This window comes from Drosophila yakuba, chromosome 3L, assembly GCF_016746365.2.
Source record: "Drosophila yakuba strain Tai18E2 chromosome 3L, Prin_Dyak_Tai18E2_2.1, whole genome shotgun sequence".
In the NCBI taxonomy this organism is placed as follows: Eukaryota; Metazoa; Arthropoda; class Insecta; order Diptera; family Drosophilidae; genus Drosophila; species Drosophila yakuba.
This window is the reverse complement of record NC_052529.2, coordinates 388,634-415,789: the sequence shown is the minus strand read 5'-3', so window position 1 is coordinate 415,789 and position 27,156 is coordinate 388,634. Positions and strand designations below refer to the sequence as shown.

At 45.8% G+C, this 27,156-nt stretch overlaps 1 protein-coding gene across 8 annotated transcripts; it reads left to right on the top strand.

Annotated features, from left to right (window-relative positions):
• Window positions 1–461: 461 nt before the first annotated feature.
• Window positions 462–27,152, top strand: LOC6532234 (protein trachealess). Of its 8 annotated transcripts, none has more exons than XM_015193767.3 (13): window positions 462–991; window positions 1,294–1,600; window positions 9,446–9,478; window positions 9,643–9,690; window positions 19,598–19,833; window positions 22,113–22,180; window positions 22,409–22,700; window positions 22,897–23,018; window positions 23,355–23,441; window positions 24,002–24,195; window positions 24,260–24,366; window positions 24,527–24,674; window positions 24,740–27,152. In XM_015193767.3, the coding sequence occupies exons 2-13, from the start codon at window positions 1,326–1,328 to the stop codon at window positions 26,097–26,099; spliced, it is 2,970 nt and encodes a 989-aa protein (XP_015049253.1). In that variant the 5' UTR covers window positions 462–991; window positions 1,294–1,325; the 3' UTR covers window positions 26,100–27,152. The 8 variants fall into 8 exon arrangements, with proteins under 8 accessions (XP_015049253.1, XP_039229372.1, XP_015049255.1 ...); XM_039373438.2 differs by having other exon boundaries at window positions 22,409–22,718; XM_015193769.3 differs by lacking the exon at window positions 23,355–23,441 and having other exon boundaries at window positions 463–991.
• Window positions 27,153–27,156: the final 4 nt, after the last annotated feature.

Sequence of the window (27,156 nt, the reverse complement as noted above, 5' to 3'; positions counted from 1 at the left end):
TTGCTCCACCGAATTCTCCAGAGAATGCCCCGAGCGTGGAAGAGAACTCAGGTGTTCACGACTCTCTAGAGAGAGGGAGAGACCCAGAGACCGAGGCGGTGGCAAAACCAAAACCAAAACATGATATATACGATATGATGTGTGGATGCTGTGTGCCGTGTGCTGGAGAGGGCCACACCACTTCGATGTGTGTGTGTGTCTGTATCTGTGTGGCGGCGACTCTCCCATACGAAAACCTGCTCCACCACCATTTGCAGCTTGCAATGCGCCGCTCCAAGTTTCGCAGATGCAGCGCAGATGAGATGACGATGATGACGATGCTCTGGAGTTCGGACCAACAACATCCAGCCATCCAACCATCCAACAACCTCCAACCAGCCAACCGACCAACCGACCAAACGACCAAACGACCGAGGCGACCGACCATGTTTCCTGATGCGAGGCGAGGCGATAGTTTATCGCCAATTTTCGTGCCGTGCAGAGGTGAACGCGGACCAAAAACGTGCGAAAGGAAAAGCACTGCCCAGATGCGAGAGAGCTCAGCTCCGGCTCCCTATCGCACCCGTAGTATCGCCTCCGTGCAGCCCGTATCCGTACATCCTACGGCTACCGACACCGACACCCCTAACTCAAGGTTCACTTTCTGACTTGGGCGTCCTTCCTCGACGTTCAGCCACCGTTTAGTTCACTTGTTTTTGTTTGCATCAGCTTTTTTTTGGCTGCCGTCGGTGCTTTTTGGTAGGGACAGGGATGATTTTTAGGGGCTGAGCTGAGCTGAGCTGAGCCACCTCCCGAAAACTCCCCCCTAAAACGGCCATGCGCGTTAACGGTAAATAATGGCCGCCATCTTGGCCCAAACGGAATGTGCAAATATGTCTATATAATCCCCAAGTGCTTGTGTCTCTGTGAGAGTGCGTGTGACCACATCAAATCAAAGATAAATAGCTGAAAAGCTGAAGAGCTATCGCCGAAAATAAATAGTCGCATTAGGGTGGGTCGAGTTCTAATCAATTAATCGCAGGGCTGGAAAGAATTCTACTGGCATCATTTTTTAACTTGTTTAAATTCTAAATTTAGTATCAAATAAAAGTTATAAATACCAGAAGTATAGATTCCGAAATGGAACAGAACAGAATTGGGTTCTAATTATTTTAGGAAAGATATTTCATTGGTCAGGTTACTGACCCAAGCTATTACTGCCAATCTACAGATATATTATTGCCAAGCTTTCTTTCCACACCTACGATTCCGTGCCTATGAGAAACTGACTCACCCTAATAAGCCTGCATATAGTCAGATATATAGGTAGAGAGGAACCGCTAGGAATGGAGCACCACGGCAGTGGGTTCGTGGCTTCGCCATGGGCCGCCGTTCTGGGCCACCACTCGATGGCCTCCGATGCCGGGTTCGCCGCTGCGGCTGCTGCGGCGCATGTCCAGAACCACTCAATGCACCATCCTATACACTCGCATCACCACCACCACTCGCACTCGCATCCGCACCCACATCCGCACTCGCATCCGCACCACCATCCGCACCTGGGAACCGCCGGAGGGATGCCGATGGATCTGCATGTGCCGCAGGGATTCCCCTACTACAGGTAAATTAAACGAGACAAGAACCACTTCACACTGCACCAATATTTCCCTTCCTCTCGCACACTCTATTGGTTTCTCTTTCGCTGGAGTTTGCATGCAAATTTGGGGGCGTTGCCAATGGCTGAAAAGTGTCCACCTGACATCCAATGGGCTGAAATGCGGAGCTACTAAGACAATTGATGGAACTTCCCACTAGCAGTGGGAAGTTATTCCACTTAAATGCTTCCTTTTTGGGGTGGATGTTAGACAATTGCTCATAAGTGAGCCGCTATATATGACAATTTAACAATAAACTGGGGAACTCAATGGAACTAAACATATCAGTTTGTACTTGTATGAGAAACATGTTCTTTGGTGTATATAAATATACAATCTTGAGTTTCTTAACCGTTAACATGTCTGACACCTTGTCACCTCATACCCACCACGAAGTGTGTCCCGCCCAAAAGGTGCTTTCGCCAAAAAAAAAGGGAAAAAATTAAATTTTTCCAGTTATGAAGTGCAGGCAGAGCACCAGAGAGGTGCCAACATCGATGAAACTCATAATTAAACTAATTGAATTTACGTGACAATAACACTTTCGACACTCACTCACCAGGCCACCGAAAAGCGAACGATGAACGCCTCACGAAGCCGGGCGATTGTCACGAGATAAGTTGGGCAGCTCCCTCCATCTTTCACTTTTCCCACTCGCAGTACTCTGGGTCTCATAAGACTCCTCCATAATGCATGGTTATTTTCAATATCGAAAAATGAAATCGGCATCAAAGAACATTTCGCCGCAATAGCCATGAAGCAGAAGTGGCAATCCGGGCTCTGTCTTAAGCCGAGACCTCTTTTAGACATTCCCACAACAATATTGCAATGGCGATGTAATTCATGAACTCTGATTGGTGGCCCCGCCGAAAGAGTCGAGGTTGTAGTTAAGATTGAGGATTGGGACTTGAGGAGTTCCAGATGCGGGCACAGCAGCTTTGACTACCAGTGGCTGGGGTTTTGGCACTTGGAATGGCTAGGGATGGGAAAGAAGGACACGATGGGCCAAGATGGGGAGACTAAGTATTGTTAATCTACAGCAAAACTATTAGAAAGATATGATGACATTATAAAATTCGGCAATGATTTAAATACTAAATGAACTTTATGTTATCTAAAAAAGAAATACAAGTTCGACAATCAAATCAAGACTATAGCTGTGCCGAGGGTCGTGAATCTCGTGACTTGGTTAGCTGCTCACGCACATCTCTACAGTGCACATAGGCCTCCCTGTTCCGGACTTAAGCTTCAACTGGGAGACTCCAGCTTTAACTCCGACTCTGAACTCCCGACTCGCGACTCCGCCACTCCAACTTCTCGGCTCACACAATCAGCGTCTATCAGCATTTTTCAATTATATCGGAATAGCGTTATCCGTGGCTGGATCGCGTCAGAACGCATAATTACTATAATCACCTGAGTTATTACCTTGGCGAATATTGACGAAGACCCGAAGAGAGGGCCGCGAAGTAATATTAAAAGCAACAACCAGCGCGGAGGGCGGAGGGCGGGAGGCGGGAAAAGGGTTCCCTGCTGAAATCTAAACTGTGATTGTTGCCCCTCGCCAACCTGCCAACCATAGGCTGCCTCTGATGACGCTGCCTCAATTTCATTTTGGTCTTTTTCCCATTATTTTTATTTTATTTTTTCACTTTTTTTTATTTTTGCTTATGCCTCAATTCGTTAAAGTTACATTACACTGCGAGAAACGGATGGCCACGGGGGAGGGGCCACGATAACTAAAAACGAGTGAGACAAAAAGAGTTTTGACCTAACTGGAAAATTGCTGGGACGTTTGTTTTTCATTACAGCCGACAACTTTGTTGCTGTTGCAGTTGCTATTGGAAGGGGAATTTCCAGGGGCGGCAGCAAAGGGGGCGGAAAAACCCCAATGCGGGCCGGGAGCACGAACCGCATTTTCATTGCACAAAGCGATCTCCACACACAATTTTCCATGGTCAGCAAAGAGGATTCGAGCTCTTTGCGGTTTTCGAGGCCAAGTCCCCCTCTCAGTCCCCTCCATCCAACACTAAGACCCCAACCCAGACAACGGTAACACCGCAAAATGTGCAGTGAAAAACCATCATTTCAACAATTTATATTTCGAACGTGATTGGTGGACTCGGATACCCAGATAGCTCCCAGGGAGGGGATTTAGGGGGTTTCGGGATGGGGATGGGGGTACCAGGGTTAGTAGCACTGCAAGACGGCCATTAAGAAATTGCTGTAAAGCATAAAGAGCAAAATGAAACCGAACAAAGAGCCAGGCAACGAAAAAGCAACATAAAAGCAACAAAGCTCAGCGCGAGAAAATGAAATAAAATGCAGCAGATTATGATTGCGATTATGTTGGCTCCGTTCGGGGATTTGGCGGGGATATGGCGGTACAGACATATCAACTTGATGATGGGAATGAACATATGAGAAACGGCGAACAGCCATTAACAGCGGGAGATCCAAGTGCAGCCTCAGCAAATGTATTTGGAAACAAACGTGGAAAATGAGGAATAACTCCAAAGCGCTGCTAAAACTCATTTCGTTTAACTTTAAAATGCACTTTTTAAAGATTCGTAAAAGAAGTACAATAAGAACTGCTTTTAGTTAAAGCCAGACCAACGAAATACTTTCCCTAATCGTCCAATCAGAACGCGTCCTTATCAAAGCATCTGCCCACAAAGAAATGCCGCAGATTTCAGTTTAATCAGTAGTTTCCATCAGCAGCCGATCCCACCAATAGGGAGATGAAAATCCAGGGATCCGCAAAGGTGTTGCCCAGGCTCCACCCAAAATGCATTATGGGCTACACTTGTTCGGTTGCCCAGAGGTTTAGAGGTTCCCAGGCGTCATACTCGGTCCTCTCCGGCTGTCCAACGTCACATTCAATTAAATTATGCAAATGAGGCGCAACACTTCAGCAGGACGAACTGTTCGAACCGAAATTGACTTTCAGCCGGTGGATTCTGCCCCTCACCACTCAATCCCCAACAATTTCTCTCAACACTCCACCCACTCGCACCGCTGAAGATGCAACGGCAGCATCAAGTTGCAGGTTGAGGCAAATTACAACGTTGCCTCTGGCTCTCAAGTGGCCAAAGATGCAGTCAGTGTACTGGGAGAAATTACTGCTGGCCCCTTCTGTTAAGCTTTAGAGTCGATAAACTGTTAAGCTTTAGAGTCGATAAACTAAAACTCTCGGTTATGAAGATCGATATACAGAACTCTTTTGTGTAGTGCCTCATTTCAAATTACAAATTCGGAACCATGACTTTTCTCTCAGTGCACTCAAGTATTATCTGGTGTAGATGGTTTTTCCTTGGTGAGTTGATGAGCTTGATGTTCACACAGCCGGCAGGCATAAAGCTATTACGCTCACACACACATGCACACACACACACTTAGTCGAGAGGGATGTCCTTGCTGCCGGCGAAACTCAAAGTGAGCCAACAATTTCATCAACGCCAAGACAAGTCGCTGTGGTTCCTCTTCTGGTAGCGCGAAAAATTAATTGAAATTCATGCCGTGTTACAATAACAATCATTAAACGGCACACACTCGTGTGTGAGTTAGGGCCACCCCCCGATTCCCCAATAAGTTATGCCCCCCCCTCCCCCGACTTCCAGCAGCCTGCACACCCAGAGTGCAAAAGTACAAATCCCTGAGTGGAATATCAAGCGCTGGATTAGCTCGATGATTAGTCCGCGATTCATAAATCGATGGCTTGCACATTAGACCTGTGACTATATAAAGACCATGCGTAGATAGTACCACCCGATGCAAAGATAGTCGGGGCTGATTGCACTCGAAGTACAGGGTATCGGGTATCGCCTCCTCCCAAGAGCACATTCCCTGTTGCCAGGCGATCAAATAATTGAGATAAGGGTTCCAAGGGACCAACCCGAAAGTTCTTCAATAACCATCAACGAAAATCAAGTTAAGGGACCCAGTTTAGGAGCAGATCGAATAAAACAGTACCCTAACAACTGAATGTATACCTTAAACATGCACAGTTACACGTCATATATGCATAACAAGAAGTTATGAACTGCTACTGCCCAATATTATTTTAAAATATTAGTAAAGGTAATTTTAAAGAAGTACCAATACCATTGAAAACGTCTCCTCAAATAAGAGTATCACTAAAAAAGTTGTAGGCTGAGCTTTACGCTTCTTTTTGTGCAAAAACAAAAACAAAAACTTTGCCAAACTTATAAATATGTATGAGAAGTTTTCGAAATTGTTGGAATCCCTGCCGACAACAATAACTACAGCAAGGTCGGTAAGAAGACAAGCTGGGATCGGGATCGTTGCTGTCTTCGATCTGGCTGATGATGATGATGATGATCGGCAGAGGAAGGAGTCGAACTCGATCAGTTGAACAGCAGTTCGTCAGTTCGTCAGTCTGGGACTTCAAAAGGAGTCGGAAGGAGGCTGGAGCCGAGGGATCGGCAAAAGGCAATCATTGATCAGTGGAATTTAGAGCGAAAATTTCATATTAAGGCCAAGTGGAGAAACAGCAGAAAAAAGCGAAACAGCATTTTCGCTGAAGGAGAAGCAACAAAGTTGGGTCAGAAAAAAATAAACCCTAAAATTGTTAAAATATACTTAAGCAGAAATAAACGCCTCACAAGTGAGGGGGAAAAATTTCAGAATTAATTTCTGAATCGATGCACTAATACTATTGTGAGTAACGATAACTCAAGCTCATAGATGAAGCTGTAATAAGGTAGTTTAAAATATTTCTTAAATTATAGATGCCTTTAATTTGAAGATTAATAGGGCTCATCCCCCAACGATTCGTAGTTAAAGTAATATTTTTGTAAACATTCCTCGGGCGCACTGAGCACTTTGCTTTTAATATAAATAATTGTCCATGGCTACCGCAAATCGGAAAACGGAGGAGACCCCAATCCAATCTCCGTGGAGCCCAAGTGCACACTCCTCCATTACAGCGTCGTCTCTTTTGGGCACAATCAATAATGATAGATAGGCCACCGAGGGGCGGACGAGGGGATCGCGTGTCCGATCAGTGTCCAACCACAAATCGCTTTGGGGCCTTTGACAGCATCATTCAAAAAGTAAATACGATCTGTCGCCGCTTGAGAGCGGAGCATAAGGGAGCTGGATCTACAGTGGATCGGGTTTTGTAACGATCGTGATGAAATTCGCCAATCGAACAGCAGGAAGCTATCGGCGGCAATTCGGTGGTGATGGTGGGAAAAATCAGCTCCATAGAGTTGGGCGTCTCAGCTGAACAGAAATGGATTATTATAAATCGAAAGATACTATGAATAATAAAGATATACTTTAAATGCCAACGATGTAAATTATCAACTGAATTCGCTATAGCTCAATTTGATTATGCAGTATTATCACCAGGAATATCTGCGTAGATCTGCAATCAGTTCGCGACGACAACCTTAGGAATCGCTTTTTAAGTATGTACAAACATCGCACCCAACCGTAGGGCGACTTTAATTGGAGGGCTTCGTAGGCTAGTTAAATGTGCAGATTACACACCTTATTATTATGAAATATGTTCCGTAATTATGGCCACCAAAAGGGGAGAGGGATGGGCTGGCCGGGAACAACCTCTTAATAGTCGGTTTGGCCAGCCCTTATGTAATTTCCACTGCCCAGTTCGGCAGCAGGGCAAAAAGGCAAAAGGGCCCAGAAGAATAAAACCCTAGACCTCCTTATATTGACAGTCCTGGCGACAACGACGTCTGAACTCGAGTCCCTGCAGGGGGAAGACGGAGTGGAAAACACTGTCGAGACTCCGACTTTTGCTGGCTGCGGGCTGCTGGCTGCTGGCTGCTGGCTCCTGTCTTCCTCATGCCAATTTATTTATGGTGCGGTACAAGTTTTTACGCACTCAAGTGCTCTGAGACTAATTGGGCACGAAACGCAATCAAAGTGACGACGACAACGATGTATTGGGCCGATCTTGCCCGCTCCCCGTCCGCTCCTCGCTACTGCTCCTGGATAACCGGGTGACACTCACTGGAATCGATGGATGGCAGGCTGGCTGGTCGGCCGATCGATCGATGGATGGATGCCAGGACGGACAAAGTCCCCAGAAAAGCAAAACAACAACAAAGAAAAACAACACTCAGAAAAAATATACCAATCGAAAATAACTCTCAAGTGTTTCTAATCGATTTTAGAAACCATCAACCCCAAATGTAAATTTTTTGAAGTGTTAGTTCCCAAAACATAAATACATGGATTCCTAAAAATTCCATGTTTAAGCTGTTTGGCCGAGTTGGAAGATATTTTTTCAAGTTATTTCACCTGAGAGATCGATTCGATGACTTGAACTTTATATCTCCGCTGATGAGGCTTTGATTTGTGGCCCTCAGCCGGGGATCTCTGCCAGGAGAGGGGGGAGTACAGAACCGGAGTCCGGCCAAATAGTTGGCCTATGTTCAACACAATTATCTGTTATTATCGAGCTTTATTCTGCTCTTTTTTCATTGCGCAGCAATGTTGACATCTCATTGCTGCAGGAGCCTTTTATGCCAACACTTAAAAATAGCAGACGCAGGAGATGTTCGCCGGAGATGAACCCCCTCAGATTGCCCTTTCCCCACTCCGCGGAGAATTCCTCGGCATTCCCCAGCGATCGTTGAGGGAGAACACGTGTCTCAGTGGGTTGGCGGGGAGTGGGAGTTGTAGCCAGAAACCCAGTAAATGTATGGCAAGAGCTGTGGACAACCGAGTGCAAGCGGCTAATAGATTTAGAGTCATGTGGAAAAATATGTGGGCAATATGAACTTAAAGATTGCACCTCCCAATTTATCAGAAATTTATAAAATATTAAAAAAAAAAATGATAAATTATAAACCTAAAGCTTAATAAGTCAAAGAAATGGTTTTGGACGATATAAATTGTTCGGTGAAAGTGATAAAACCAAAGTCCTAAATCATAAAGAAGGTGGTGAGCTCTGAAGTTGTTAGTAAAAGTAATGATATAAAAGCTAGACTTAAGCCCTCTCTCCACTGTCATTCATCACTGGCTGGCACTATCACTTCCTTCCACGACTCCTCCCATAAAGCTTGACCTGAAACTGATGAACTCAATCAAAGCGAAATTAAAGGAAGCCGGGAGAAAATCCGCGAAGCAAATTACAATTTTGATAATTGCCATGACTGCGACTCGAAATCATTTCGCTCCCCTTGCCGGCGCTCAACCTGAACGGTTTCGATCGATCGATGAAGCAGCCCAGCAAACCGCCGAAAAACCAGCGATCGAAGGGTCAGCAAATTTTGGGGAAGGAACTGCGGGGACGGACGGATGGTGGAATAGGGTATACTTTTTGGGGGCAATGATTTACGAGCGCAGGAGGCTCGAAGTGGAGAACGAATGGAGAAGGAAGTGGGGAACGAGGCGGGGGACAAATCAATAAATTTTAGATCGGTGCTTGCACTTGATTATAAAGTGGAAGCCAGCATATAATGTCCAGTTCTTGTATAATTTGGCAAGATTGCTGGTTCTTTATGCTCCGATTTCGGGAATCCACTTCCTGTTGACCTTGTGTTTCTGCCTCTGATAGAAACCCACTAATGCTAAAGTCTCAATGTGATTGCTAGTATTAAAGTGTATTTAACAATACCGAAAAAACAATCTGGCAGACCAAATAAACAATCTGCGTTTGAAGGCAGTTAATAATAAGGGTAATAATAAACAAAGATTGGGGACTATTATATTTAAGCAAACTCTAGCACTGCACTTCCTGTTAACCTTATAGAGCACAATGCTGCGTTTGTTCCTCTGAGATACCCGCTAATTCTACGATCCCATCTCCATTGCAGATACCGCGAGGACGCACTGTGCTGGGGCGACAGGTGAGCGCAGCCAACAAGTGAGCCGAGACATTTATCGGCTAATTTAATTTATTTAGAAAATGCCACAGCTTTTTCCCGCCGTAACAGCTTCACGCTAATCGAATTCAACAGCCCGACTTAAATGTGCTTTTTGCTTTCTTTTCTTCGGCCCCTTCTTCTTGCAGAAAGTCCATGGAGGAGATCGGAGCGGCCCAGTCCTCGGTGAATGCGCGGTAAGTGTTAATGTTACCGTAAACGATTCAGTTTCCCCGATCCCCCATAACCGATCCCCTCCCTATCCGCAATCCCACATCTGGAGATCCCATCCCCTTTCCATCCCATCCTCAGCGCCACTTGGCGACGGCGGCAACTGCAAATGCGACTGCGCATCGCATTTGTTAGCATAAAATTATTGAATGCCAGAATGCCAGCGAAGTCGACTTTTTCGCCGCCGTCTGCGTCCCGAGCTGCTCCATCTGGGTCTGGACATCTCCCGATGTTCAGAAGTCGGCGCGACAGACGTCAAAGGCGCATCTATGAGATACCTGGTATCCGCGGCTTACAGCAGAAACCGTTGGCAGCTTTCAGGGTATCTAATGCCGGGCGGTTATCACTGATAAGGCGTTAGATTGGTTCTAATGGGAAAATCATATCATCATCAGCCCATTCTTCGGCACTTTAACACCATATTCTAACTAATACTATATACTAAAGATACTGGGAGTGTTTAGCACTGTGTCCATGACTTATCTGAATTTAACCAGCTCTCCACAAGGCACAGCCTATACCCAACCTAGTTCCCCTGGCCTAATCTAGTGTACAGATAGTTCGGCTCGATCCGGACGAGATTCCACTTGATGTGCGCTGTCTGCTCCGCACTGACTTGTTGTCTTGTTCTCGTTTTGTTATGACATTTTACATTTTTAATGGGAATTCTCACATAAAAAGTACAAATATCGGACTAATTGGATTTATCTCGGGGCTGTCGCGCGTTGTCACACTCTTTTTCTTGGTCTGCCGGAAGATCTGAGGCAGAAAGCCCCTAGAAGAGCAGGGAAACACGGGGAAGCGATCGGAGGAGTTCTAGACAAGTTTCTAGTTCTCAGACCCGGGCCTGAGGAGGACTCTGCACTCTGGGATCGAGCCTTGTAGCAATTAGCAGTAACCCAGCAGTGGCCGAGTCCCAATTCGTTCCCCAATCCGTTTCCAATGAATCGATCAACTGGAAAGCACAACGATAACAACACTCGGCCACAACAATGCAGCAATGAGGTAAAGTTGCATTGCTCAAATTGATTTCTGCAATTAATTGAACAACGCAAATGACAAGCTGACAAAAACACAAGGCACAAAACCAAAGCGAAGCAAATTCCTCTCTCTTCAGCTCCGTCTTCCAGCCACTCTTCCAGTCAGTCTTCCAGCCCACTTCCCCGGTCTTAACCAACCTCCAGCCACGCGAAGAATGCACTTTGGTTCCCGAACACGCTTCCAGCTCGCGAGCAGAAAGCCGGGGATTGGAGGACTCATCTTCAGAGGGTATTCGGGGCGTATTGGACCAAGGGACACAAGGGTCTTTAAGTCTAAGTTAAGGAAAAAGCACTCACCAATTGTTTTTCATCATCACAAATTTTACTTCTAGTTGCTTATTTGGTCCAATTCCATTTTATCACGATAGAGAATACTGAAAATACACAAAAACACAGCTACTACTATAAAGTTTCTCTGTATAATCCAGTAGCTATAAATCAACAATTTAAGTACCCAACAAGGTGTCGAAACTCAGCATTATTATATGTATGTACATATATACTATAGGTAGAGTTCCTTCGATTCCATTTTCTTTGTTCAACTCTTCGCTCTTTCACGGTCATGCACTGCCAACTGTAGTTTTTTTTTTATAAACTTTTTTCTGCTCTGATATAGTGAATGGCATTGGTTATTTCTCCACATCTCGACAGAGTTTAGCAAGGTGCAAGAATATTAATTATTAATTCCGAGCACAACTGATCATTTTGTGTCGCCGCAACTTCTCTTACTGTTCGCAAACATGCGAAATATTTAGCAAAGTACCAGAAAATTGAACGAGAAACGTTGAACGCGTTAAGGGGAAAGACGGGAGAGGGGGTACTTTTGTTCTGATTGCCATTTTATCGACTATCGAGCTACTTTTACATTTCACGAACTGTCAATAATCGACTGAAAATTGATCAATCAATGGAAAAGCTCAGACATGGAATCAATTTAAACAATTCATGAAAAGAACACTATCTAAACTCGATCAAAGAGGATTTCAGCAACAGAGCTGCACAAATAAAAAAAGAAAGTAAGAAGAGGCATCCAAACAACTGCAGTCCCTCATTTTGAACCGAAAAAGTAATGGCCCAAGCTCCATTTGAAGAAGAAGCACCGAGATCTCAGGAGAACATTTCATCGGAAGCACACACAACAACGATAAAGATCACGCTCCCGAACTGCACTACTCCGATTTCATGGACTGCGACCCTCACCCTCGCTCTCAACCTCTCTCTCCCTCCCTCTCTCTCGTGCTGATGTTTTATTGCTTAATTGTTGGTCTCTCCTGTGGTTTTGAGTTATAAACTGCGCTTATTGTTTTTTTTTGTCACTGCTTTCGTTATGTTTCGCTCTCTGTTGTGTTACACAATCGAGAAACAGTTAGGGCACACAGAAATCTCTTTAGATCTGACAACGAGATAAGGCATTTCTCCGGCTACTATGCAGTGACTAAAAACACTGATAAAAATTGAACTGCGATGTTTTCGTTAATAGCCAATTACTTAGATGATTTAAATATTTAAAATATATGTTTGTACTAACAAGTATGGGAAATTATTTTTAACGAATTTAAATGCCTATCTAATACTAATGCACCATTTTTTTGTATCACATGCTGTAAGCACTCACCAATAAAAACAATTTGGTATTTCTTCCGGGTGTAGAAATGATTCTTCTGGAAATCATCTCGTCCAGCTATTTTATCACCTCGCGTCAGTTTTATGTGGGCTTGGCCTGCCTCCTGGAGGAGAAATGGTGACAGATCAGCGATCGCGTTTAGTTTATTGCTTCCTTTCTGGCTCCTTTCTCACTCATTTCTCGCTTATCTTATCGCCTCGATCACTTGTTCATCGATTGCTTTCCAGGCGCCGTTGAATGGTATGGTTTTCTGGTTCTCGATTTGGTGTTTCTCTTTTTCTCATTTTTGCATTATTGTGTTTCTTTGGATGTGAATGTAGATTGCCTTTGGCCATCACGTTCCTATTTGAAATGGACGCCTCGTGTGTCCGAGTAAACGTGATGGATGCAACAGCTCACCAACTATTCTTGCCGTCTCTTTTGCGCTAATCGAGAACCCACCGAATTGGCATCTTTTACTTTTAACACATTTCATCCTTCTATTTGCGAGGTACACATACATTAATTTGATTTCTGTTTAGATTTTGCTAGCTTTAAGTTAGCAGTCATTATGATCTCTTAATTGTGAGTTCCACAAACAGGTTAAACTTTTTCACACAAAAACTTAAATCGTGATTTTAAGCTCAGCCAATTAAAAGTATTAGATGTAGGTTGTTACCGTAGAGTTCCTGGCACGTGATGTGTGGGAGAGCAGGCCAGACGTGCGCCAGACACTTGAGCCTTAGTTCTGCCCCGCTGGCCATCGCACTCTTTCATTCATAAAAGCGAGTTTTAGCTCCTGACTGGAATACAAGTGTTTTCGAAAAACCAAAGCAGAAAACGCAACTGAAACCGAAACCGAAATGAAAATTCATGTCCATGTTCCATCGACGCCCGCAACACGCACACGCACCTCAAATTGGCGAGGGGGTGGTAATGGGGGCGTGGGGCACGTTGCTTAGGGGATGAGGGGGGTTGGGGGGTTGAGGCGCCACCACACGCATCGTTGCACGTCCGTGGCCATTGTCCTCGGGCGACTGATGCCACACGCCGTCCACATACCATCCACACACAATCCACGCACTCGGAAAAAATCGAACTTATTGAGCATGTTCTAAGAATTCAGATCAAACGGTTTTAGCTTTTGTACTGCAATAGGACAAATAAGACTAGAAACATTCAACAAAACCTATAAGCTAGTAACACAAAGTTGCACAATGATTCATCTTGCGAAAACCTACAGAAATTAATTAAGTAAAAGATATGATTTATTGATCATTCAAAACAGTGACTACAGACCGCATGATTAGCTATGATCTAAAATCAATGATTTATGCAGTCAGTTTTTGCGCAGTGTGCACGCACTGCCGATTTCCGACCTACAAAAGGAGGCTTCTTCCACTTGCCCCCGGACAATTTCAATGGCTCACCATGATGATGACCACGAAGATGATGATGGCCACGATGTCTGCCCGGTGTCTGGACGTGAACGTGAATGTGGACGTGGACGTGGACATGACCACAGGCCCGTTGGCCCCTTAACCCCCTCAAGCCCCACATCCTGCCGTTCATTCCGGAAGCGCGAACGCTTTCCACGTTCGATTTTTATGGCGAGCGCTGAATTCGAGTTCCTCATTCATTGTCTACTCTGGGCCACCTCTTCTTCTTCTCCCGGCCTGGACCTGAACCTGGATACCCCTAACCCCCTGGCGCCTGACCCAAACACTTGGCACGTTTCCTTTTTAAAATTCACAATTGCCGCCGCCGTAATTGTGGGAGAATTCGCTACGCCAACTTGTCTCCTCGCCATCTTACTCACTCTCTCCCCAGAAATCGATCACGTTTCGGTTTCTACACATGTTCCAGTTACGTTACGCTTACGTAATGTTTATACTACTTCGGGGGTTGCGGGGGCTCGATGGTCTCAATGGGGCCTAAAAAATTGCCTGTGGTTAAGGCCAAGGAACGGACTTTGCCATGGTTTTTGGATACTAGTGATGAAACCGCCAGTGATTCAAGCAAGCGAATAACGATATCTGTTTATTGTTTACATTCTTATGCTGATAACATATTGCTTGCTTGTCTTTGGTTCTACATTTAAGGCAAGGACAGCGGAAGAAAAAACGATGAAAACATATTCAGTATATAATAAAAGCTTATCCTAATTATTATACTTTGTAATGTGCGCCTGATTAAAAAGTCTAAATTCACCTTCATACGAATGGAATATTATGTACTGGAACCATTCTTTGTATATGTTTCAATCAAGGTTGTATCCGCTTCTCGGCTAGTTTTCAAAGCAGCCAGCCAAAGGGTGACCCCCACCTTGACGTGGCAACCTTCCTTCCGTGGAAATTAAGAGGATGTTGCCTTCTTGTGCGGAGTCCTTATAGGGCGTGGTGGGGGAGTACTGTACAAATAGGCACATAAAAGAGACAGCTTCTGTCTGTGCGAGCTCGGAATAACAAATCACCCCTCCCCCTGACTACCTGTGCGCCCCCGCCCCGCCCCCAATCAAACACTATATTGTGGGGGCCCATAGTTCAAGGGTTCGCGTTCAGTCCGCAGGATATATCCCTCCATCCATAGGCTTCAGCTTCTCAGCTTACCATTGGCATTTCGGTCACATACACAAACACACATAAAAAGGCGAGCCAGCAACAACACCCACGCAGCGCGTGAGTGCGAGCGAGAGGCCCGTGAATTCCCAAATGTGTAAAGAAGTAAACTAATTGCTGCGCGTGCTGCAGCGCCAAACAAAAGCTCGCGCTCTCTCTTTTTCTCCCCCACTCTCTCTAGCTGTGCGAAGTACATAAACGCAGCGCGATGGGGTACGTACGTGCGAGAGAGTGAGATGGCGTTAGGCCAAACCCGTTTGCCAACAGGCACGTACATCCAGCCATCTCTCTCTGGCCGCTCTCGCTGTCCCGCTCGCTCTGCCGTCACGGATGCGGCTCATTTGGTATGCGCACTATGTCGATTCCGATTCGACGCCGCGTCACGTCCCGCCCATTTGCACGCACACACGCCTGCCCCCTGTGTGTGTGAGTGTGTTCGTGTATGTGCGCCGAAGGAGTGTGTGTGTGTGTGTGTGCGGAGAGCGTGAGGCTGCTTAAAATGCTACTGGCGCTGCTCGCACATGACTCTGCCGGCGGTCAGGTGCTGCTCACCCACACAGCAACAACGGCACCCGCACACACAAACACACCCAGGAGCATTAGGGTGGCTCAATTTCGATGTTGAGGCCCCTCTATTTGTAGAAAGCTCAATGAAATAAGTGTTTAAAATGTAAAAAAAATTTATATGATTACCCTATTTACGATGAGCTTATTAGAACGAGCAAATGAAAGGGCTTCTTAAACTGATAACTTTAGAATATTCATAAAAGAAAACATGTTCAGTACTAATAAAATTCTTAAAACAGGATAGGACATTGTCAGTTTCACAAGAATGTGCACTAAAAAGTGCAAAATAGCTGTTATCCTTGTTTAAGAGTCACCCTAATGCCCGCTGCCACTTGGCGCCGTTGCTTCGTTTTTTGCTTAGAGAGTCACCCCCAAATTTCGGGTGTGCCCTCTCGCTCGCTGGCTAGCCCTCTCTCGCTCTGGCGCGCGCTCTGCCGCCGACTGATTGTTGTTGGGCTTCTCTCTCTGCCTTTTTGCCCTGCTTTGGTTTTGTTCGGTGACGTGAACGTGACTCTGGATTATTCTGCACGTACTCGTCGTCAGCGACGGACGTACCGCATACCGTACTCCGTGCTCCGTACTCCGTACTCGTGCTCACAATACACCGTAGGCGTACTCCGTACAGCGTATTCCGTATTCCGTTGTCAGCGTCATCAGCTGCAGTTTCACGTACGCAGCCCGGCCGTGCAAGTGTGTCCGTATATCCGTATATCCGTAGGGCCATCTCTTTCGCTCACCCCCTTTGGAGGCGAAGGCAGTGCGTGTCCGTAATTGGCAGGTCTCATTCTGCAGAACGTAGACCGTAACCCGTAACCAGTAACCCGGAGACGTGCCAAGTGCCGGAGATAAATTAACTGGACGCGAACGCGCCTCATTTGAATGCCAATCGATTGACGGCTAGTTTGCCGATCCCGATCCGTAGTGCGTGACCCGTACATCGCTCGCAGGATAGCAGGATAACTAAAGACACGTACCACACGTGCGTTTGTGATTACGTTTGTGTGACGCGGAAAACAAAAGGATGCGGCCTTCAAAACGAATGCCACGCCCCCTCAATTCCGTTCAACAAGCCAAGTGCAATAACAAGTGATAGAGTGCTAGAAAGTAGTTGAAAACTTCCTGAGATCATCAGGCTTCCAATAAGAGAGAAAGGTCAAGCCCCGAGCATCGCTATGTTGCCGTACCAGGCAGCCGTGGCCATGGACTACGCCGGATACCAGAGGCAGCCCACACCCGGACACCCCGGAAGCCACATGGCCACCATGGGATCCCTGGGCATGCCAGCGGTGCCCTTCACCCACAGCTGGATGGTGCCCACGCAGGACCTCTGCGCCATGCCGCCCTACAACAAAATGGGCGGACACCAGCAGCCGCCCGGAGCCGGAATGCACGCCCAGCAACAGCCCCTCGAGCCCGGGTTAGTAGTCTATAGTAGTCTAACTTGGGAAGAAAATCAAGTTTTTCAATAAAAACAAGAAAGGAACGCCCGCAATTTGCCCTATGTGTTGGAAACTAAGGACACTTTGAAATAGTTATTCTTCAGCTCCAAAATGAGGCATTATTATATACTTGAAATTGATAAAGTATAAAGTTGTCTGGAAAGTTAATTTTCTATCCTTTTCATTAATAATAAGTAAAGTTAGGTATGTCGATAGGAACTGACAAAATAAATGTATAGCAATAAGTTCAAATTATGTTTTCATTAAATTGCAGTGACTCTGAAATAGCATAAATCATTAAATAGGATTAAATAGCTTTCCTAGGATTATAGCAAGAAATCATTATTTTAAAACAGGACTAGGATTTCATAAAACGTAAGAGACTATTAACTAAATCTGTGTATCATCACAATCCACCGGAGGTCACCCGCAAATCCCTGCGAGCCCAAACTGAAAACCTTGTCTCAACAGCGAACATTTGAGGGCTCTTAAATTTATTTTAATGCGCTCATCACGGGCTTGAAGCTCCGTTTTTTGTAGCTTTATTTGAGCCGCGCGCGGCTTCTGGCTCTCAAGCCTCACATGCCAACGTCGGCTTTGGTTTAAGCCCGAATCTGAATCTCGGAGTCCCGTCTTCGGCAACGACTTGGAGATTCGTATCTCAGCCGAAAGCGTCGTCGTCTTGGCCATAAAAATATTTTTGATAATTAAAAAGAAACCCAGACTGTCAGTTTGCCACGGGCCAAGCCAGTTTTCCCCTCAGCCACTTGCTTTTTGTTTTGAACTTAGGCATCCAAGAAAAACGGACAGCGCACATCAACAACAACGATTTTAATTAGTTGTGTTGAAATTACGTTTAGTGAGATGTCAGTACCTGCGGTACATGCCGTAAATGATTTCCTTATAAAATCGTCTGGTTCAAAAAACCCATACGAGGGGAGCAGCAACTGAACCCGAAACAATTTTCGCCTCCCAAAGCGGATGAAAATTCAATTTTGGGCCAGAAAAAACATTAATCTTGGCCTCGTCAATATCGAAATGCCATTCAAATGAGCCACCGAGGGGTGATGATGTGCAGTCGGCATCCGGAGGTGTTCCCTTGACAAATGATGTGCGGTCTGGATTTTAATTTCGCCCAAATTCGCACTAACAGGCGAAAAAATCGCCTGTCATTAGCAAAAATTGGCAAATCGAGTCGTGGCTTGAGCATGAGTTTCTTCAAAAATGTATTTTTATTGGATATGTGTTCTTCTTCTTCAGAATTTCTTTCAATCTGACTATGTGAAAGGTTGTAATCTCAATCTACGCAATAATCCTTTAGAGCACATTTTCTCACTTGATTGAGCTGGCTGTGCAAATATTTTTATAGAGTCCAGATGCGATTCGATTAGCGGCTTAATGCGGGAATTACGGGATCCGAAGAGTGTAAGCCGCTTACTGCGGTCAGAAAGGGTGGGGAAAGTCATCCAGTTTCGTTGTCTACCTTTCTTTATCCCTGGGCTCGAACAACACAACAAAACAGAAGGATAAAGGATAAGAAGTGTGGCCCGGGGCCTTTGTGAAGGTAAAAATGGTCCAGGGTACCGTTATTGCTTTATCAGTCCTGTGTGCCTTTGTAAGAATTTCCTTGAGATATGGTCAGGACTCAGCGGGAAAGTCCTTCGTTCGTCATTATGTAATCGCAATCCAAGAAAAACTGCAAAAGAATTATCTTTTACATGGGAAGACTGTTTAACGACACAATTCAACAATTTATGTCCATTGAAATAATAAAACCCACAATAAATGTTTTACAATGTGAAAACTTGTGATTGTTAGTATCCGAAGTGCCCTTAGTGAGGTGGTATGCTCTGCTCAAGCTGTGTAGCGCACAATGATTTCACTGCAGGTCAAAACAGCACTGCCAACATTAAGAGCAACAACAAAGCAGTTGTCAACAAACTTAAATTATGAAGGCCTGTAGCCAAGTTTTCTGACGAAGATGCTCAGAGAGATGGCCGCCTGCAGATAGCGGAACCGCAGAAGGTTGAGCAGATCCGTATCCACAAGCACCGAACGCGAAACGGCGGCAGTCTTTATAGAGAGTCGGCTGCAAGTTTAGTGAATGAAAAGTTGCATTTAAGGGAAGTAAGAAAACTGAGATGGGATCTTTGGAGGCGGCGTTTTCACAGAGATTCGAAGCTGTGCGGGGAAATAATAATGAAAATATCAAGAATGCCTCGAAAACTCTCTGGGAAAACTCCTAAACACTGGGGCTTTGGGAAATCTTGCAACAAATGAGCTGCTATTTATCCTGGGACAAACTGTCTGGCAAACTATTGTCCTATTCGAAGTTACAAACCTAAACCGAAACCTTTTGCCGCTGAAAGACTGACAAATGTCGGGCAATTAGTTTGGCCTGACACCATTCCATCACAAAGCCATGGGTTGGCCAAACAAATGGCCGAAAACGCGGTGCTGACAGGTGCGAAAGGTGTGCAGAGCCGTCTTGTGGACCGATCCTCTAGTCGTTCGTCAGTGTCTACTTATGTTTACTGATTGATTTGCGTTTTCCTTTACTATTGAGCAAATATCTCACGGATGCATCTTTTTCTTTGACTTTGCAGCATTCTGGAGCTGCGCAAGGAGAAGTCGAGGGACGCGGCGAGATCGCGGCGCGGAAAGGAGAACTACGAGTTCTACGAGCTGGCCAAGATGCTCCCCCTGCCGGCAGCCATCACCAGTCAGCTGGACAAGGCCTCCATCATAAGACTGACCATCAGCTACCTGAAGCTGAGGGACTTCTCCGGACACGGCGATCCGCCATGGACTCGGGAAGCCTCCAGCAGCAGTAAGCTTAAAAGTAAGTAGCACAATATTATATCTATAAAATAGATAATCATCTTAGAGTACTTAGTTCTCTATATCTCAGCCAATGATTCAGCAAAGTTTCAAGAACAACGATTTACATATCGAAGCCATTGGAAGCCAATCAATCACTGTAATGGGGCCTTCTGAAATTCCACAAACTGTCACACTGACACACGCAGCCCACCCCTTACCCCTTTGCCAGCGAAGTGGAGACCAAAATGGTCGCGCATGCGCAGCAAATAAAAATAAATTGCGGCTAATAACGATATTTTATGCAAATCCGGCAAAAGCCCAAAACGAAATCTAAAATACAGTTGACAAAGCCAACAAATACATTTGCTTTATTTCGTGCCAAGCTCGGAGCAAGGCGAATTTTTAAGGTGCCTACGAGCATAATTTCAGTCATAGACAACCGACAACCCGGCAAAAAAAAACGAACAGTTTTGATTTCACTTAAGGCAAACAATGCTGCCCGCTCCTCACGAAATGTAGGCAAATGAGTTTCCTGCTTTCGGTTTTAATTGCCGCTTCCTCCATCTCTTTCTGGCCAATTCCGATCGCAAATGGCCGACAATATGGCGGATGTCTTGCGTCAAATGCAAATGAGCCAGCGGAAATTTCTCTGCGATTGGTCACAAATAGATACTGAAAGTGACCGAGCCGAGTTAATAATAAATCAATTATTTAAAACCATCTTAAACTTCTGCCGAAGATCTTTTACATACATACTCTCAACATCCTAAAGTGCAACTTATCTTTATTTACTGAACACATTCGCTTCGAGTTGCCGAGTCAGTCGCATTAATGCTTCACATTGAAAGCAGTTACACTTGAGGGGCAGTTCTCAATTCCTGAGCAGCAGAGTGCAAGCCACTATATCTACCTGGCTATATCCATCCATATCTATCCACCAAGCCATTCCTCAAGCCACGTCATGCTCCGGCGACGTTGACAATGCATTGTCACGTCAAGTGAAAAAGGCATTCCACGACGACGACGACAGCCCACGACTTCTTTGCCAGGTCTCAGCTCAGACAGTATTCAAAAGCTGCCAACTGGCAACGGTCGAGTGCACTCACAGAAAAAGTTAAGGGTTTTACATATTGATTAAAAAATGTTTCAAACAAAGCGATAAATTATAGTTCTGTTATAAAGTCAGATAATATGTATTACGTTAATTTCAAATTGGTATAACTGGAAGAGTTAAATATTGTTAATAAACTACAATATATTTTGCTTATAAATAGCATAGCAGGCCAATTCCTATTCAATGACATAAATTAAACCATCATTTCATATGGTTGAATCGTATTTTTCCTCTGTGCCAAGACAACTGGCAAAGTGGCAAAGTGGCAGAGTGGCAAAAGCAGAGCCAAAAGGCGAGGGCCATCGAGAAGCCAAAAAGGTAGTCAAGGCACTAAAAAATAATCCAAAATCAATGGGGCGTTATGTATGGAAGGCTGTGGAGTGGCCGTAACGCCTTCATCCATTCAATTGGATTATTATGCGAAACTAAACCCAGAAAGTCGTAGAAAAAGCGGAAAAGGAGCTGTATACTATGTGCTGCTGGGAGGATGAGGAGCAACAAGCTGCGGGGCAATAAAAAGCACTTCAATTTGACCCACAGCCGCAAAAAATGGCAGAGAGAATATTTTCGGGGGGCGGGACGGTGCGGTGCGGTGTTCTTGGTTCTCGGGTGGGTGGTGCTCGAAGGTCATTAAGGCATGCCTTCAGCCACATATGGCCATGTCCGAGCGGAAGCGGAAACTGCTTGCCAACTTAGCGCGTCCAGTACTCGAAATCGCTGGGGATTTGAGGGGCAGGAATAAAGGGCGATTTGCACTTGTGCGAATTATGACTTGGCCGGTCGGCCTGTCGGTCGGTCGGTCGTCCATAATCGTAAAATTCTATAATTGAATTAAATAAATAAGCTTTGCAGGGCCTCAGCTGAGAAAATATTGAATGGCCACCCATATTTATGATGCCCTGCGGTTGTTGTTCTTGTATATTGTGGTGGGCAGGGGTGCATCATTTATGAGTTTGCTCAAGAGCCAGGACAATAACTCAGAGACTCCCGAAACACATGCGAACCTCCTTGGCATTATATTACTAGTTATGATTATTTATTATGATTTTTTTATAACCGCTTTCCAAATGATCTATACAACACACAATTCGTGTTTCCTGAATTATCAATATTAGATCCTAAGGCACGCATTTGCATACTTCCCAGCCACTGACACTCCACTTACCCCTATTCTTTCTCCGCAGGTGCCGCCATTCGTCGCAGCCCCGCTGTGGATTTGTTCGAGCAACATCAGGGCACCCACATACTACAGGTAAGATATGGTAGCGAAAGAGACGGCAGTAGGCCCGTAGAGGGGGAGCGCGATAACCCGCAGCCATCTTGTGCATATGATTACATTTACACCGAAAAAAACATGGCCCTTCGACTTAAAGACCATCAAAATAAATGCCACTCTTTGTTTTTGTTCGTTCTAATCTAATCTCCTCTCACTTAATACTTAAAAATACAATATTTCCCATTTTAACTTCATTTTCTGCAGTCACTGGATGGTTTCGCCTTGGCTGTGGCGGCAGACGGACGCTTCCTGTATATTTCCGAGACGGTGTCCATTTATTTGGGCCTGTCGCAGGTGGAGATGACGGGCAGCAGCATCTTCGACTACATCCACCAGGCGGATCACTCGGAGATCGCCGAGCAGCTGGGCCTGAGCCTCACAAGCGGCGGCGGCGGAGGCGGTGGAAGCTCGAGCAGCGGCGGTGGTGGCGGCGGAGCGGGAGGTGGCATGGCCTCACCCACTTCCGGAGCCTCCGACGATGGAAGCGGCACACACGGTACGAACAATCCCGACGGTGAGTCAAGTCCGAGTTGTCGAAGGACCAGGTGGGGTAATGAATCCCTGGTGCGGGGTGGGATCCGTATGGATGTGACGATTGCAATGACATACTAAGAATTGATAGGGTCTGCTGATGAAGGTCACGTCACAAAAGAATACCCAATTTAATCCCAAAACCTTTTTTACTTCCATAGTTGCGGCCTCCATGACCCAAGCTTCGACCAGCGGCTACAAAGGATACGATCGGAGCTTCTGTGTCCGGATGAAGTCCACGCTGACTAAGCGCGGCTGTCACTTCAAATCCTCAGGCTATCGGGTGAGTTTCCACACTCCTCTCTGCTGCTATCCTTGCGAGAAACTATCCTTACTTTGTTTTCCCTAAGTTGTGTATTGCTCTTTTTGTTTGTGTTCCCTCTTGTAGTCACATTTCTAACCGAATAGTTTTGGGATTATGCGTTGTGAATTATGTTTTGTTTTGTTTTGTTTTTTGGTTCTAATTAATTTTTTCGTTGGCCCTAGGAGTTATTTCTAATGTAAGACTTCCGAGTAACAGTAAGACTAACCCACAGCAAAAGTTTTCGGTTGTGTTGTGTAACCTGCAATACCGCATTTTGTATTACGTATTACCATCCCATCCACTGCTTATCTACAGGCCAGCGATGCAACGAGCAATTGCAACAACGGTAACAATGCTAGTAACAATGCTAAAAACGTTAAGAATCCGGGCTCAAACTATTCGGTACGTATCAATTGAAATCAGTACGTTTGTATGCTAAAATGCAAGGCAAAATCAAAAACCTACTCAAAATTCTTTACTGAGGAATTCGCTTTTTAATTTCTTAATTTCCTACTATTTCGGCCATAATTTTTGTGTTTGCTAAAAAAGAAAGGCAAGACCACTGACTGATTTTAGATTGATCAGTATCGAATAACTAGTGCGGAGCTGCTTCAATCATCCATCGGAGAAATCACCACATGCTGCACAACATTCTTCAGCTTTGTTTATCATGAATTTAACGAAATAATATATACCATTAACGATATGTTTATATTAAGATTCAGGCATTTGAACAGATAATTTTCAAACCATACTTTTAAAGGAGGCTCACATCATATCAGAAAACACCATCTCTATAAAAATATACTATTTTATATCAGGAGCCCCTTAAAAGCTGGAATCTAGTTTATACTTTCCTTCGATCATCATCAAATACACAGATTTTAAGCACTTGAGTGGAGCATTTGCTCTGAAAATAGCATCAACTAACCAGGTTTTGGCTTCACTTGGAACCTTTGCAGGTGGTTCTGCTGCTGTGCAAGCTGCGTCCCCAGTACACATTCTCCCACAGTCGCAAATCGCAGCCCCCGCTCCTCGGAATGGTTGCCCTGGCCATCGCACTGCCTCCGCCATCGGTGCACGAGATCCGGCTGGAGTGCGACATGTTCGTCACCCGGGTGAACTTTGACCTGCGTGTAGCCCACTGCGAACCAAGGTAAACTAGTCTACCTCCACCCCATTTATCGGTTCAAAACTAATGGAACCATTATCCAACCCAGGGTATCCGATCTGCTGGACTACTCCCCGGAGGACCTGGTTAACAAGAGCTTGTACTCACTGTGCCACGCCGAGGATGCCAATCGCCTGCGCAAGAGCCACTCAGACTGTAAGTACTCAAGTCATGACATACATATGTACATACCTGCAAGTAATGACAGAAAACTAAATAAGTACATTTGTAATGTAACATAAGTTTATATACAAGTATATTCCAAAATCAAATGTTCAAGGCCCCGAATAACAAGCCTTCTCATCCCTTCCTTCAGTGATCGAGAAGGGTCAGGTGCTGACCGGCTACTACCGACTGATGAACAAGAGTGGAGGCTACACCTGGCTCCAGACCTGCGCCACCGTCGTCTGCAGCACAAAGAACGCGGATGAGCAGAACATCATCTGCGTCAACTATGTGATCAGGTGGGTTGTAGGACAAAATCTTTCGAATGTTGAAACGACTAACTAAAACCCCTTTCCACCCATAGCAACCGGGAGAACGAGAACATGATCCTGGACTGCTGCCAACTGGAACCCAGTCCGGACAGCATAAAGCACGAGGAGGGACTGGGCAACGACAAGAGCAGCGGGTCGCCAGGAGGAGATGCCAGTGGCGAGGGTAACTCGCACCTGAGTGCCGGAGACATGAAGCTCAACTCACCGAAAACCGATTCCGAGGGCCATTCCCATCGCGGCAGGGGACGCAATGCAGCCGCCTCGCACGGAAGTTCCCTGAACAGCCTCACCATGATCAAGGACAGCCCCACTCCGCTGGGCGTCGAGATCGATTCGGGTGTGCTGCCCACCACGGTGGCCACTCCAGTGCCAGCAGCCACTCCGCCAGTGCAATCGACCAAGCGGAAGCGCAAAACCAAGGCGTCGCATCACGCGGAGGACCAGGGTCAAGAGCAGGTAATCCCCGAGCAGCCTCTGCCCAAACTACCGACCATGGAGCAGCGCGATCACCAGCCACGCAGCCGCTTGCCCTCGATTGTAGATGAGCAGCCCACGTCGGCGGCGGATTCGGCGGTCAAGGACCTGGAGCAGGCCATGTCCAAGCATCTGCCCTCGCCAGCGGCGGTGGTATCGGTGGCCCCGCCCAATACGGACTTCAGTGCCGACTCTTTGCTCAAGCAGCAGCAACAACAACAGCAGCTGGATCCCAACGAGAAGAGCAGCACCATTCAATGGATAGGCACGCCCTACCAACAGCCACCGGCGCCCATGCCAGCTACCGCCCTTCTCCGGCAGTTATACGCCAACCGGGAGAGCGTGATCCGGGCGACGGCCAGACAAACGCCAACTGGAGTGGGACCCGGAGTTTTCTACGGCGACCAGCAAACAGGTCCGCTGCCCACGCCGCCGGGCAGTGAGTCGTCCTACGAGAACCAATACCTGCAGCTGCACTCCGCCGCCTCCGGTGGACATCCCGTTGGCCAGAAGACCTCCGCTGATGCCTTCACCAATCTGGTGTCCACCTACGGGGGCTACCACAGCTCCATTGACTATCACAACGCCATGACCCCGCCCAGTTCAGTGTCTCCCAGGGACTCGAATCAGCCGGGTAAGGCGCCTCCCGTTTTGGCCTCCAACGGAGGCTACGACTATGCCCCCGATCCACTCCGAGGTCAGTATGGCACTTCCTCCGGAGACGGCGTGCCCGCCGCGCTGCCTCTGAAGCCCCAGGCATCCTATACAGCCACAATGCATCCTTCGGGCAGCACAACCACCGAGGGCGGAGTTACCTACAGTAATCTCGACCAGCCGCAGTACTTTGCTCCGCACTCGAGTTTCCACCTTTACCACAAGGGCAGCCCGGCCAGCGGCTGGTACTCCACGCCCTCCTAGGTGATAGACGACCAGGCGCAGGTCCCACCATCCTGCCAGGACCAGTACCCCCACCACCACCACCACCACCATCATCAGGACGGATCTGCGGGATCCAGTGCAAACCAGGCGGGCGAACGATGGGACTTTGTGGGTGCGCTGGGCAAGGTGGCCAGGATGTTTTTCAGCGCCAGAAAGGGTAATCCGGGATAGAGGGACCATGTCCTAGGGCACTGAGGGATGTATTGAAAACCACTGACATAATTTGAGAACCATATCGGTTTTCTTAAAAGACATCAAGGGGAACCTAATTTTCTCCTTCAGATCCCAAATGGGCATTCCCTGTCAGCAATCCGTAAAAGTTAGACTAGACTTAGGCCAAACTAAAGCGTTAAAGAAAACATTCAATGTTGTTAAATAATTCTTAAGTATGTAAATTATGAGACACACTCTGAGACCCAATGAAATTATAGGAAAAATACTCAAAACGCAATGAATTAAATCGAAAACTAACAAATTGTAAGGCTAATCGTAATTAAAGTTAATGATAAAGTAAGACTTGCATAGAGTGCCAAGGAATAGGAAACCGATCAAAAATGCGCTAAATAGAGAGCGAATCAAAACGGAAACACGGCTTAAACTAAACCCCGCCCAACCAATTGTTATTAATTATTTAAATCAATTGTAATTTTACCAACACATAAACACGCATACATGCATAAGATAAGCTCAATATGATATGTACACATTAATATATATTTAAACATTTTTACAACATATCAAATGCTTCCTCCTTTAGAGTTAGGATTACCCTTAAACGACACTCGCTCTAGGATATTGATTTCGATTCGATCACCGGCAAGTCGACTCGATTATTACCTCTAAGAGTTCAGCTAACGTTTGTCTATTTCCGTTTCCTCCCTATTGTATATTTAATAAAACCTTCTAATTAAATCTAGTTAAAAATACAACAAACAAAAATGCCAAGGCAACAAAAGCAAAAAGTGTAATTAAATTTTGTATAAACGCAAAGAAAGTTTCTCCCATTAAAGGCTTAAAATATTGAATATGGCAGTTT